At 44.8% G+C, this 13,915-nt stretch overlaps 1 protein-coding gene across 1 annotated transcript in view; it reads left to right on the top strand.

Annotated features, from left to right (window-relative positions):
* Positions 1 to 13,915, top strand: part of Styxl2 (serine/threonine/tyrosine interacting like 2) — a 31,214-nt gene that overhangs the window by 4,469 nt on the left and 12,830 nt on the right. The window contains exons 3-4 of the mRNA XM_075988501.1: positions 11,464 to 11,558; positions 13,173 to 13,404. Of these exons, the coding sequence (XP_075844616.1) occupies positions 11,464 to 11,558; positions 13,173 to 13,404 (327 nt within the window). The remainder of the gene's footprint in view (positions 1 to 11,463; positions 11,559 to 13,172; positions 13,405 to 13,915) is intronic.

Here is a 13,915-nt window from a genome sequence, read left to right as displayed (position 1 = left end):
GTTGTATATAAATGCTGCCCTGGAGGACGCGTATTTTTTGTTTTTTTTTTTTTTGTTGTTGTTGTTTTGTTTTTTTGGTTTTTCGAGACAGGGTTTCTCTGTGGTTTTGGAGCCTGTCCTGGAACTAGCTCTTGTAGACCAGGCTGGTCTCGAACTCACAGAGATCCGCCTGCCTCTGCCTCCCAAGTGCTGGGATTAAAGGCATGCGCCACCACCGCCAGGCGAGGACACGTATTTTATTAACTGTCTCCTGATGTGGGTAGGCTTCTCAGATTATTGGCTGAGGAAGGCAAATGGCCAGTACACACAAAGTAAGGGAAGCCATTGAAATGGGAGGGAGGAGGCCCAGTTGCACTGCTTTGTAGCAAGTTAGCCTACCACAAAACAAAAGCACTTGCTAATGTCGAAATTACACCTGGGTGGGACCCTTAGCCCTGAAGCAGCCAGGCCCCCTTCCCAGGTAAAACTAGGATGAGCCTAAAACACAAGTGGACTCAGATGAGCGTCCTTCAGACGTGGTCCAGCAACCACCGCAGATGAGCATCCTTCAGATATGGTCCAGCAGCCACTGCAGATTTTCTCTGGTTCTCAGTGATTGCTGCTGAATACCACTGGTTTTGATGCCCCTCTTGGTTTGTGTCGTCTACTACTTACAATTCCCTGCAAGCAGATTCAGATCAGCTACCGTTTACAGATGTTTTCAAGGAAAGCACACAGATGATGACATGCCATGGGCGTCATCCCAAAGTCTGAAGCGAGAGCTATTACTCTGTAATAGCTATAAGCACAGGCGTTTGCACAAGCAATCCCACTGCATCGCATAGAATGAAGCTTGAATCAACCCTGATGAATGCATTCAGTGTGTGGTGGTGGTGGTGGGGTGTGTGTGTCTGTGTGTGTGTGTGCGTGCATGATCATGTATGGGAATAAATGTGCACCTGCATCTGAAGGCCAGAGGTCAACCTCGGGTGTCATTCCTAATGCTCCGTGCACTTTGTTATTGAGACAGCCTCCCTCACTGGCTCCGAGTTCACCCATTAGGCTCAGCTGGCTGCAGTGTGAGCTCCAGGGATCCTCCCACTTATTCCTACCCAGGACTGGGGTTATAAACATGTCTACAAAGCCTGGTTGTCTACACAGGTTCTGGGGATCAAACTCGGGTCCTCAAGCTTACACAGCAGGCACCCCACTAACTGAAAAGACAAGTCCTTGCAAATTACATATCTGATGAAGGATTTATACCTAGAATATAGTTCATTAGGCCCTCAAAATACAAGGAATTGTTTTTAACTCTCAAAATTCAACTTCAGATGTACAACAGATTTGAGAATATGCCTCTCCAAACATGATACAGGTATCGTTCACGAGCATGTGAAATTATGCTCAAAACCCTTTGTCACTGGAGAAACTGAAACGAAGCCCGTAACGGCAGAGTACCTGGAATGAAAAAGACTACCCCACCCAGCTGTTCATGAGGGTGCAACAACTGGAACAATGGTTATAAAATTGCGTGTGCACCTGCCTGAAGAGATTCCTATCCCTGTTCTAGATCCGAAATGAGACATGAAAGCTGAGCATCGTGGAAAGAATTGTACATGTGTGCTCATGGCAGCTTTATCACAAGAACTCAGAAGACGGAAACAGCCTAAAAGTCTATCGAGTAAATAGTCTCATTGTAGGACACTCATAACCAGAATACATACGGCAATAAGAAAGCATGAGGTGTTAACATGTGACTGGATCTTGAAGTCATTATACTGAGTGAAACCAGTCAAACAAAAATGAGTGCACACCCTATCACTTCATGTTTAGAAAATTCTGGGAGTTTTTTTTTTTCCTTTTCGTGTAGAGGGATTTTTATTAAGGGAAAGGAAAAGTAAAAAGAGGTAAGGGGACCAGGGAGATGGGTCTCTGGGGACAGGAACAGCAGAAGAAAAGAGAGAGGCAGAGGAGTGGGGGATAGACCAAGAAGGAGAAGGAGAAAGAGAGAGAGAGAGAGAGAATATTCTAGAAGTTTGAACTTAACTCTGTATTGGCAGAAAACAGATGGGGGTTCCCTGGAGAGCACAGGGCAGGGGGGGGAGGGGTAAGGCCGAGGGCTTATATAGGAGTGTGATACAGTGATTAGGAAGGAGTGATAAGTCAAACCTTAGTGCTTTCAAATAGAAACACTACATTTTAAATGTGTGTAGTTCGTACATAAATTCAGTTTCAAATAAATCTATGTTTTAAGTCATGGGAGCAGGGAGGATTCATTGTAGTAGACAGAATAGCTCCACGGAAAAACTTGGATGTTGTTGGGACCAAAACTCAGGTCAGGTCTGCTCTTCAGCTTGTCAGCCATAGAGTGTGCTATATAAATAACAATCAGGACTAGTCATTTTTCTCCGTGATTGAGAACAGACAATACCGCGTCTATGAACACATTTTAGATATTTGATAAATGGTGGTCTAGTTCATTTTTCCTCGAAAGAAGGATCTCTTTCAGTTAGTCACAATATCAATAAACTTTTTCTTGAAGAAAACTTGCTCGCCCTCCAGTGAGGATATCACATTTGTCTCATTCTGCTCTAAGCAAATGCTGCATTCTCATCAGCAAAGCATTGCTTCTGGCTCTGGATCCCCATCCTGAATGGTCCTCCCCGAGACTCCATCCCTCTTGCTTTATTGCTTTAGCTGAAGGTTCGATTCTTTCTAAAATATATACACCATGTTATCAAGTAGCTTGCCAACACTCTTCATTGTGTGTTTGTCAAGACAGGGTCTTGCCCTGTAGCCCAGACCAGCCTCCAGTTGCCTCTCCTCCTGCCTCAGCCCCCCAAATGCTGAGATTACAGAAAAGCATCACCATATCCAATTGAATACTTCTTGTACTTGTTTCCTATGGTTCTGAACAATCGGTGTGGCTAAAAAGTCGTAAATGTGCTGTCTGGTAGTTTAGGAGGCTGGAAGTGTAAAATCAAGGTCACCATCACTTGCTCCCTTTGAGGCTTTAGAGGAGACCCCTCCCTTGTCTCCCCCTAGCTTTAGTTGACTGTAGCCCTTTCTTGCCTTATGATAGCATTAATTTCGATCTCTGTTCCCTTTGTCTCCTCTTAGAAGGACACTTACCATTGGCTTTGAGTATCATCCTAATATAGGGTGATTTAATCTTAGTAGATTTCATTTAATTACATCACCATGATGCTTTATTAAAAACATAAGCATGTGCAGACTCCGGGAGATACAGCTTTGAAGGACAGGGCACCCTCAATCCACTATAGCCCTAGATCCCGCCCTAGCAGACCAAACTTTTCTCTAAGACAGAGACAGTGCTTTGTAAAACTTCAACGCATGCTCCAGATGGCCGCTGTCAGCACGGCAGCTATAACTGCGTCTTGACGGGCAGTGTGCTCACGGTGCCGGCAGGAAGTCTCCACATTTCACCTCATCCGGGGACCTAAGAGCCTGACCAACGAATGTCCATAATGAATAGGCACGGAAACCTCCCTTTCTAACTAAGGCGGACCCGGGCCTCGAGCACCTTAAGTTCCAAGCCAACCCCCGCGGGAACCAAACTCTCCCAGGGTAAGAAAGCCTGCAGATTTTCCTAGGAATTCATGAGTTAACAGTGAAATGGAAATCTCTGTCCAGTGTAATAACTTATTGAGGGCTTCTCCCTCGCCCATAATCTCCATTTTACCTCCTAGCTACCTGAAGAAACCCGGGTGCACACGGACTTCTGCCCACCTCTCCCCTATCAGTGTGGACCTGGCATTGTCCACAAAGGCTGAATCTAAAAGGGCACCTCCCGCCTCCTGAGAATCTGCCCATCTTTCATCTGCAAGGGGCGTGCTGGCTGAAAGGGATTAGCTGCAGGTGGATCTGGTGGGAGCATCACGGCTCCATTCTGCCACTAGGCTGCCTGGCAATTGCTTTAGTGAATTGGCTTTCAAACTCCACTGTTTATAATCTGCAACAGAACAAACCCTTCATATCACAACCCAATGTCTGCACCATACATATACAATGCAAAATGTCTTCCCAAACCACCCTTATCCTTACATTGAATGGTGGTGTCCGCTCACCCTCCCCCCATCCTCTTCCCTCACTCCCTGCCTCTATCCTCCTGTTTTTTCCTTTCTCAGACCCAGGGCATCACCCACTGAATTGACTTTCTGCTGCACAAATGGGTCATAGTCTGCAATTTTGAAAAACACAGGTTTAAAGAAAGCGGCACCGTCTCCGGCTCTGGGTGAGGAAGTCCATCAAACTCCCCTTTATTGTTCTCTTTCAATTCACCCTCCAGGCTTTTTTAGCCGCTGCCTTCCTGATCCCGTGATGAGGTATGTATCGATCCTAGATCCTCTTTTTTCTGCCTGTCCTTCTGGAACAGCCAGCCTTGCTGCTTTCTAATCAGGGTGTGCGGGTCATCTCACTCCATCTCAGGAATACTGGTTGAGGCACAGATGTGGTCATAAATCAAAACCTCAAGGCTGTCATTTCACTGACCTTGCAAGTATCAAAGAGCCACTGTTCAGGCCTCTCTGTTCTCTCTCTCTCTCTCTCTCTCTCTCTCTCTCTCTCTCTCTCTCTTTCTCTCCTTTCTTCTTTTCTTGCAATTTGGATTCTCTGCAGAATGCAAGGTCCTTTTCAGTTTCACGCACCCCTCATTACCAGACTTCATAAACCGTGCCTATGGTTGAGCAGTCTGAGGACCGTTTGGTTTTTATTTCCTCACGGCAACGCACTCAGGAAAATATCCGTGTCCGCATTCCACACCCCGCACTAGATAATGCTGAGCAACCAAGGACAGACATATTGTGGGGGTTAGCAGGGACATCTGCTTTTGCCTTTCTTGTTTCCCTGTTATAAAGCTGACAGCGCCGCCAAAATGGTGATCCTCTGTTTGCTGATCCATTAGCCAAACTCAGGCTTTACACCAGGAACGGGAATAAATCTCAGCCATTTTGGGTTTTAAATTTTAATTTCAAATCTTTCTTCAGAGTCTCAGAGTTTAGGTACATTTAGGACATCCTCAGTTCCTACGTTAGTCACTGAAACCAACCAAGTCTGAAAACTGGCTGTGGTGACACATGCCTGTAATCCCAGAGCTAAGGAAGTGAAGACAGGAGGAGTCTGAATTTGAAGCTAACTTAGGCGACACAGAGAGGTCAAGCCAGCCTGACTTACAAAGTGAGAACAGGTGTCAAAAAACAAACAACAGCCGGGCAGTGGTGGCGCATGCCTTTAATCCCAGCACTCAGGAGGCAGAAGCAGGAGGACCTATGTGAGTTTGAGGCCAGCCTGGTCTACAAGAGAGAGTTCCAGGACAGGCTCCAAAGCTACACAGAGAAATCTTGTCTTGAAAAACAACAATAATAACAACAACAAAAATAACAAAAACAAACAAAAACAGACAAAATCCCCAATCCTCACAATTTGAAAGGACCATGGTTTATAGGAAATGACACGAGACCAAGATCCCATCAGCACCGCATGTTGAACTCCTTGTGGGACATCTTTCCACACCAGACAAGTGAGGACACAGCTTGTATTAATTTTAGTGGGTGTCAGATTACAGATGTGAGAAAGCCCAAAGGGGGGTGCAGAGTCCTGGAGGCCCACAGTGGAGCACAGACAGATGACCCTGCAGGAGAAATGAGCAGCTGTCCAAAGAAGACCCCTTTATAATCCTCACAGTGTGGCCAAAGTCCTTACCCTGGGTTTGTTTGCTTCACTCCAAACACCATTTTACATAGAGCTGACCCTTAGCAAGTAAAATGATTAATATTTTATTAGTACCAGTATAAATAATGTTATTGATAAATAATTAATAAAACTCCCTGTATAAATATTGTTGACATGAAAATATGACTCATACTATTATAAAATTTTTAATACTGGCCATGACTTTGTGAAATGTATTTGAAAACCAAGACTGCCGTAAGCCCTGAGCTCAGAATGACCACAAATCTAGCACAGAGGCTGGAGTTGCCCTGCCCCCACGCTGGCGTTATTGTGTTATTACTTTACACCCACAACATATGAAGGTCTGTCAATGACTTTGACTTGGGTCAACACTATTAAGGAATGCCTTAGTATGTGCCCAAACTCATCTCTTAGCCCTTGGAATAACACTGCTTTCATTTCTTAATTTTGTACTTAACAAAATTTAAGAACTTAGACAATAATTTTATTTCAATTCCTTGTTTTGAAGTCAAGACTCAAACAATCTGTTTCTTGTGATATCAGCTGGAATGGTCAGAAAGGATGGGAGAATCACTAAGGGACTTGGTTAGGGCTGGAAAATTCAGCGGGGACTGTTAACCAGTGACCCTTTCAAATTGATGGTTTGGGGGAGTCGGACTCCATGTATGGTGCTCTGTGACTTTTTCTGGGAAGACATAAACAAGTGTCTACTTACCCCAGATAGGGAGCCAGTGACAGACCAAAGATACTGCTGAAGTCCAACTTGGTGAATCAGCGAATTGATTGGGGTTACTTACAGTATCATGGGTGTGAGGTTACTTATGGGGCCAGCTGCTTCACCAAAAAGTCCACCCAAATATGGATGACAACTGCAATATATACATATATATATATATATATATATATATATATATATATATATATATATGCATGTTCAGGACTCCCAGGGAAAATACCATAATCCAGGGAGGGGAAGCTATCTCAAGAAAGACCTGGGCTCATAATCCAGAAAGGTATCTGGCTAGAGGAACTAGATGGATCACTGCCTTGTCCCCAAGAGAGATCAAACCCAAAAAGTAAATAACTGCTATTTTGCTGCAGTATTCAGGGTGGGGTGGGGAATATTGGCAAGTAAACAGCATGGAGAAGGACACAGTGATTGTAGACAGCTTGATTTAAAAAAATGGAATAAAATGTCTTGTAGAAAGTCTCTTGTTGCCCAGACTAACCCAAATGACCTAAGGATAATCCTTCTGAATGGGAAATGAATATCTAGTTGTTAATACAAGCCTTAGAGACTGTGTATAACTTGGCCTCAGAGGGCGGAGAGCACACAGGGACAGAGTACCGCCATAGCACAGGTTTTGTGATTGGCTTGCTGTTGGGGCCTCCCATGTAGCAAATACCCGGATCAACTGCAGATCTTGTTGCCTGTTGTGGTAACTGCCATGTTCCCTTAAATGCGGTACAACTGAGGATAAATTCAGTCTGTGAGTCAGAAAATATCTGTTACACATTCCTTGTACACCAAACCAAGCCTTGCCTAGATTCTGGAACACAATGCCCAACGAAACATTCAGCCACATACAAAGGTCACAGACTAGCTTAGGTGACAGATACTTATAAATATCAGGTTTCATTTGATGGAATGCCACAAAGGGAAGGAATATGCTGTAAGACTACAGAGAACTTCTCTAAAGAAGACATGGTTGAAGTGAAACCCAAAAGAGAAGACTGAGCATCCATGCTGCCAAAATGGGCATCTGCCAAGTCCTATAGCAGAAGGAAACTTTATGAAGACAGGAGTACCAGACAGGAATAGAGCATGGAGAACCCCGTGCAAGCACTTAGGTTGGAGAGAAGGCCAAAAGTCAGGACCTTAGAGACCACAGAGTTTGATTCCCATGATGAGATGCAGACACTTTGTCTAGTGCCTAATATCATTCATCCACCCATCCATCCATCCATCCATCCATCCATCCATCCACTCAGGAACCCATCTGTTCATCAGCCTTTACCAACACTTATCCGGTCATTACTCATCACCTCCCACATGCTAGAGACAGGGGTAAAAAGACTGTCTAATATGTACCACTTCACTAGGTACTATTATTATTATTATCATTTTATTTATTGAGCATTGACATTTCTAAAGACTTCCCTGGTTCTCTCACCCAATAATAATATCCAGAATCATTCCCCTCCTGTATTAGTTATTTTTCTCTTTGCTGATACAGAATACTTAATGAAAGAATTAAAGGGAAAGAAATATATGAAGCTCTGAACCTCAATGTATCAAGAGCATGTAGTGGCATTATATGGGCTTCAGTGGGCTTGGGAAAACCTGCCTCTACTGCTCTACTCTCTGTGGCATACAGGGACTCTTTCTTGGGCTGGATCCACTGGGTGCCTGTAGCTTTCCTCAGTAAATGTTAAATGTTCCTGATGTCTCTAGCACTCTGGGGTGCTACAGCTTAGGCTTCACCGTCACACCAGCCCAGACCAGAGCTTCCTGCAGGGAATCTGACCCCACTGCACCTGGCCTGGCCCTTTTAGTTTACTCTAGAACCTTGGTTTAAGCCATTGTGACTCTATAATTCTGTTGTTCTGCATGTTGACAATGTCAGCATCATGTGGTTGATACTGAATTCTTCTTTCTGGTCAAGATACAGCCAAGCTCCAATGCACCATGGCTACAGTGGGCTCTGAGTGCTTGAGTGACTGAATTGAGGGGAAATACTTACTTGTTGAAGGAAACCTGAAGGCTCTCTCTATCCAGATCTCTTTTTTTTAAAATGGCTCTTGTTTAAATAAAAGTCTTTGAAATTAGTTTTCTTCAATGTGAAGGGTCTTGCTCTCCTGGGACCTTTCCTTTGATCCCAGTGCAAAGCAAGCTTTCCCTGTACTTCTACTAGCCTCTTTCACAGCTATTTCGAGACAGGGTTTCTTGGCAGCTTTGGAGCCTGTCCTGGAACTAGCTCTTGTAGACCAAGCTGGTCTCTAACTCACAGAGATTCGCCTGCCTCTGCCTCCCAAGTGCTGGGATTAAAGGCATGCGCCACCATTGCCCGGCCTGGCCTTATCTTAAATGTTTAATTTGTTCACATTTCTTTCTTCATCAAATTGTGTGTTTTTCATGTTTTTCTGCCCACAGATTTTGCTCTGGATTTTCACTGTAAATATGGCCCAAACAAGTAAACAATAATCATGCTACAGCCTACATGTACTGCCTCAAAATTACTGTGTCAAATTAATTAGCCCAGAACCTTTTAATTCAAAATATCAAGGCCTGGACAAAATGCACCCGGATTCTTTTCTGTATTGCAGTATGCATGACCTCCAGCCCCACCCCCAATAGAATCCCTGTGTTGTTGGAAGACTGCTTGTTTGTTTCCCGGCCACCCAGACTCCCAAAATAATCACACAGAAACTATATTATTTAAATCACTGCTTAGCCAATCACTTAAGCATATTGTTAGCTAGCTCTTATATGTCTGGTTAACCCATATTTATTAATCTGTGTATCACCACATGGCAGTGGCTTACTGGCAAGGTTCTAGTGCATCTGTCTGCAGCGGCGGCTACATAGCTTTCTGATTCTGCCTACTTTCTATATTTCTTTCAGCCTGGCCATATTCTGCTAAGTCATTGGCTGAAACAGATTTATTCATTAGCCAATAAAAGCAACACATATATAGAAAGACATCCCACATCATCTACCCTTTTCTGTCTAAATAAAAAGGAAAGTTTTAACTTTAACATAGCAAAACATCCCACATCATCCCTGTTCCCATCCGAAACCACATGAACAGAGTTTTCATTGTCCTCATTTCTCTCAGCAATTCTAGTCTTCTGAACTCCAACCAGGGTGGCCCATTAAGCTCTCTCAGCACTTTAGAGGTACACACACACACACACACACACACACACACACACACTCATAGTGCATGTCCTAAGCCAATTGCAAAGGCCAGGTTGAATCACAGAAACAATGTCATTTTATTGGTACCAAGTTTCTATATTACTTATTTTTTGGCACTTTAACAGAATAACTGACTAATAAACTTAAGAGAAAAGGTTTTATTTTGGCTGACAGCTTTGAACCAATGACTATCATAATAGGAAAAATTAGCTGTAGGAGCAGGTCTATCCTTGGTCATTAAAGTATACAAAGACTGCTCCTCCATCATAGACCAAGGAACAGAAGGTGCTAGACCAGAACCTGAGAGAAGTACAACCTTCAAGGCCTACCCTAATGACCTACTTTTATCAGGTAGGCTCCACATCCCAAAAATTCCATGACCTTCCAAAACAGCACCACCAACTAGGCTCCAACTGTCCAAACATATGAGCCTCTGGGGGAACATTTACTTTTACATAGTGATTCTGAAATCATATACATTTGAAAAAATATTTTCTGTTCATAAGGCGTACTTGTTTATGAGGAAGCTAAAATAAGAATGACCTCAATGACCCATTGTTATTAGAAAGTCCCCAGGAATTATGCATTATAATTCCACAGTGTGCCGTTTCTTGGACTGTATGGGTGGATCTGGCTACCTCTTTCTTTGAGCAAGGCATCTTTGACTTGGCTAGCTGACACAGAGCACACAAGTCTCCCAACGTTATACTCCCATGCCACAGGTGCTTACAGGAGAGTTTTTCTGGTAACCAATTCAGTTTCGTTCCATTCCAGCTTATCTGAAGTTTGCCCCAATTCAATTCAGCTAGATACTGCTCAGCTCAACTTTGTTCACCTTAAATCCATCTCTCTATGCATATTCTCACAAGGGTTTTCTAAAATACTTTCCTGTGTCCAGCTGTAACTGCCTTCTCCAATGGATTCATTTCGCTATTGCAGCCTAGATGGTAACAGTGGTACTGTGCTGAGGACAAGACTGGACCTTGAGTAGGTGTAGCCCTCTTGTTATCTACACTCTGCCATCTGGACGATATTCTTGAGCTCTCTGATCACGTGTTTTCATCTGTAAAACAAGAGTAACAGTTCATTTCACCTGGTGGGACACTCCCAGAAGGCACTCAGAAATGCTATCCACTGAGTCTCAGGACTAGATGGGAGAGGAAAACTAATACCAGGAAAACAGAGCTCAACAAGAGTGGATCACTGGTGCACTTTACAGGGGTCCTAACCTTTGCTCTGCCCTAATGTTCCACGCTCCTTTGTGCTCCTGTTTACACATCCGTTGATTTCTTTTGAGAAATAGCTTTGATATTTATTTACCCACGTTGCTTTATTGATTCCTTGGACTCAGCCTGATCCTTGGTTCATTGAGCTCAGAATCAAGAAGGACCTGCAACTTGAGCACACCTGTGGCATCCACTTCCCCTCCATCGTCCACCCGTCTCCTCTCAAGCAAGGAGAAGGTATTGGGGATGGAGGGAACAGTGGCAGCCTGGCCAGGCCACCACTCCTGCAAACCCCTACAGAGGCACATTTGGTGACATTCTCAATAGTACTGATGGCAGGGCGCAGGGCTGTGGACATTAGCACATCTGAGAGAGTAGAGCCTTCGAGTCAGCCCTCTAGCCATAGACATGGACTCCACATTATTTCACACCAGCCCAGACTCAGAGGTGTTAACTCAGATAGGAATTGACAGGCACCCAAGCTATCATGCATCATTCTCAAAACGCAGTGCGGGCTTCCCTCCCACCTCTCATTGTTTACCACATATAGGTAAAATCAGACCAGGTTTTTACTGTTGGAATGCCTTCATGCACACGGTGCTGAGCTTATTCCCCTTTTCTCAGGTACTCAGTGGTCTCAGATGCAGAAACTGAAAGCATCTTCATGGAGCCCATCCATCTCTCCTCAGCTGTGGCTGCCAAACAGATCATCAATGAAGGTAATAAACTGGCATACAAGTAGGCAGAGGGAGGGCCTGGTAGCATCTGAAGACTCTTGCGGGGGCGGGGGAGACTTGAAGGGCAGCCATGTTTGTCCAGTGGTGCCCATCACGTTGAGGAGAACAGATATGGCAGAAGCAGGTTGACTAAATTCACCTCAATAACTCTGATGGGACAAGGTGGAAATAATCTCATGATATGTGAATGGTTGGCTAGGCCACAGGCATGGAGGGAAGAGGCTCCACTCTGACCCCAGAGCTGTCCATTCTGGTTGTTTGTTAGCTTCAAGGGGCTGAGAGTAGGGCCGGGTGTGTAGGGCTTGTAATAGACACAAGCTTAAAAGCCCAAGATACCGGTAGGAATAAGGGAAACCCAGAGAGCTCTGTTCAAAGAGATGTTTACATTTAGCTGTGTATCCATTCCAACAATCTTTAAAAGCTGATAAAGTAGGGCCAGTGGAACGGCTCAGTGGATGAGGGTGCTCACCATGGAGGATGGTGACCTGGATTCGATCCTCTGATCTCACATGGCAGAAGGGAAGAGGCAACTCCTGCAAGTTGTCCTTTGACCTCCACACATACACCAGGGTGTATGTGCCCCCCCACACCCCCAAAAAACTAAACAAACACACAGTTATTTAAAATTTTAACTTGATAAGGTAGGTTGGCATGGGGCAAATTGGGGGTAGTAGGATAGGTAGCGATGTTCATATTTCTGCTCAGACTATAGTCAAGGGTACCCATCCTGACTGAAGTTTGGGCCAATCCTCTTCCACAGTTTTACCCTTTCTCTTCTCCTATGACCTCTCCAGGTGGCTGCCTCACTTCTGATGGGGTTGTCCAGAGACATCATTACAGGTGACAGAGGGCTCAGGTAGCTGGAATTTGAACTCGTTTAGAATTTGAGTTTTCTGACATCTTGTCAGAAAGGCTGTGGGTCCTGGCTTGAGACAGGTTCAAGAGACCAACTCCCCACCCTCCTGGAAGAGTGAGGAGGTAGATCCACAGGCAGATGAGAACCATGGGCGGATGAGAACTGCAGGCAAATGACAGTCGCAGGCCCATGAGTTCTAGAGCAGGGAAGCCCATAGAGAATGAGACAAATAAGCAAATTAAATGTTTCTCAGAAGGTAGTGTCTCATAACTGACTCATGAAAGTTTAACTTTTCCCAGGAATATCTGCATTCCAGATGTGATGGGGTGGATTATGCTAGGAGAGAGCATCATTCATTCATTCATTCATTCATTTGGTAAACACTCATGACCATCCATGTTGTACTAGGCACTGTGGGAGTTAAAGGCATAAATCAGACACACTTTGCGTACCCAGACACTTAGGTATAAAAAGTTATCAGCCAGCTTTACAGACAAAGAAGTGAATGACAGAAACCAGTTTGACTTTCCCCTCCCCCACACTCACCTGTAGTGGATCCTGATCCCAAGTCTAGATCAACACCATGGTCCTGAGTCCTAAGTAAATCCTTCCTGGTAGATGCTCCTGGTACTCCATCTATGCCAGGGTCCAGGTAGCAAGCTGGCCCAGACTCCCCCGAAGGGCAGGCAAAGCTGTGGTGTTTCTAACTCTTTGATCCAAATACCATGTGTCTCCTGTAGAACTCAAGCCTCGGGGTCTCAGAGCAGACACGGAGTGCCCAGGCATGCTGGAGTCTGCTGAGCAGCTGCTGGTAGAAGACCTGTACAACCGTGTCAGGGAGAAGATGGATGACAAGAGCCTGTTCAACACCCCCTGTGTGTTGGACCTGCAGCGGGCACTGATCCAGGACCGTCAAGAGGCCCCTCGGAATGAGGTGGATGAGGTCTGGCCCAACGTCTTCATAGCTGAGAAGTGAGTGTGACCTCAGAGACCTGGCCCTCTGTCCTCTTCTGGTTGATCCCTGAGATGAAATTCCTCTAGCTCACCCAATGCCCACACAGTTTCTTCCATCAAATGATGGCTGCCTAACCACTTACCCAGGCCTAACATTGGAGAAAGTCTATCACCCTGCACACGGAGATCCCCAGACAAAATGACCACATCAACCTCCTGCCCATCGGTGCTCTCCAGCATAGCCTTGCCCTTCCAGGGATCTTCATGACGTGGATGCTTGCCAACTCCATCACCTCCATCACCCTACCACGTCTCTAATAACCAGACAAGAGAACACTAGGAGCTACTGATGGTGCCTGTGAACATCCATGTTTAACAATATATGAAAATGTATGCAGTATAGTAAAAGAAGAGTATATTGTGATAGTATGATACTGGTTAGGTTGTGTGTGTGTGTGTGTGTGTGCATGCACAGAAACACACTCTCATAGGCCTCAGATTAGAAAGAAATGTGAGAGAATGTTAATAA

This window comes from Microtus pennsylvanicus, chromosome 10 (assembly GCF_037038515.1).
Source record: "Microtus pennsylvanicus isolate mMicPen1 chromosome 10, mMicPen1.hap1, whole genome shotgun sequence".
NCBI classification, from domain to species: domain Eukaryota; kingdom Metazoa; phylum Chordata; class Mammalia; order Rodentia; family Cricetidae; genus Microtus; species Microtus pennsylvanicus.
This window is presented reverse-complemented; position numbering and strand designations above follow the sequence as displayed.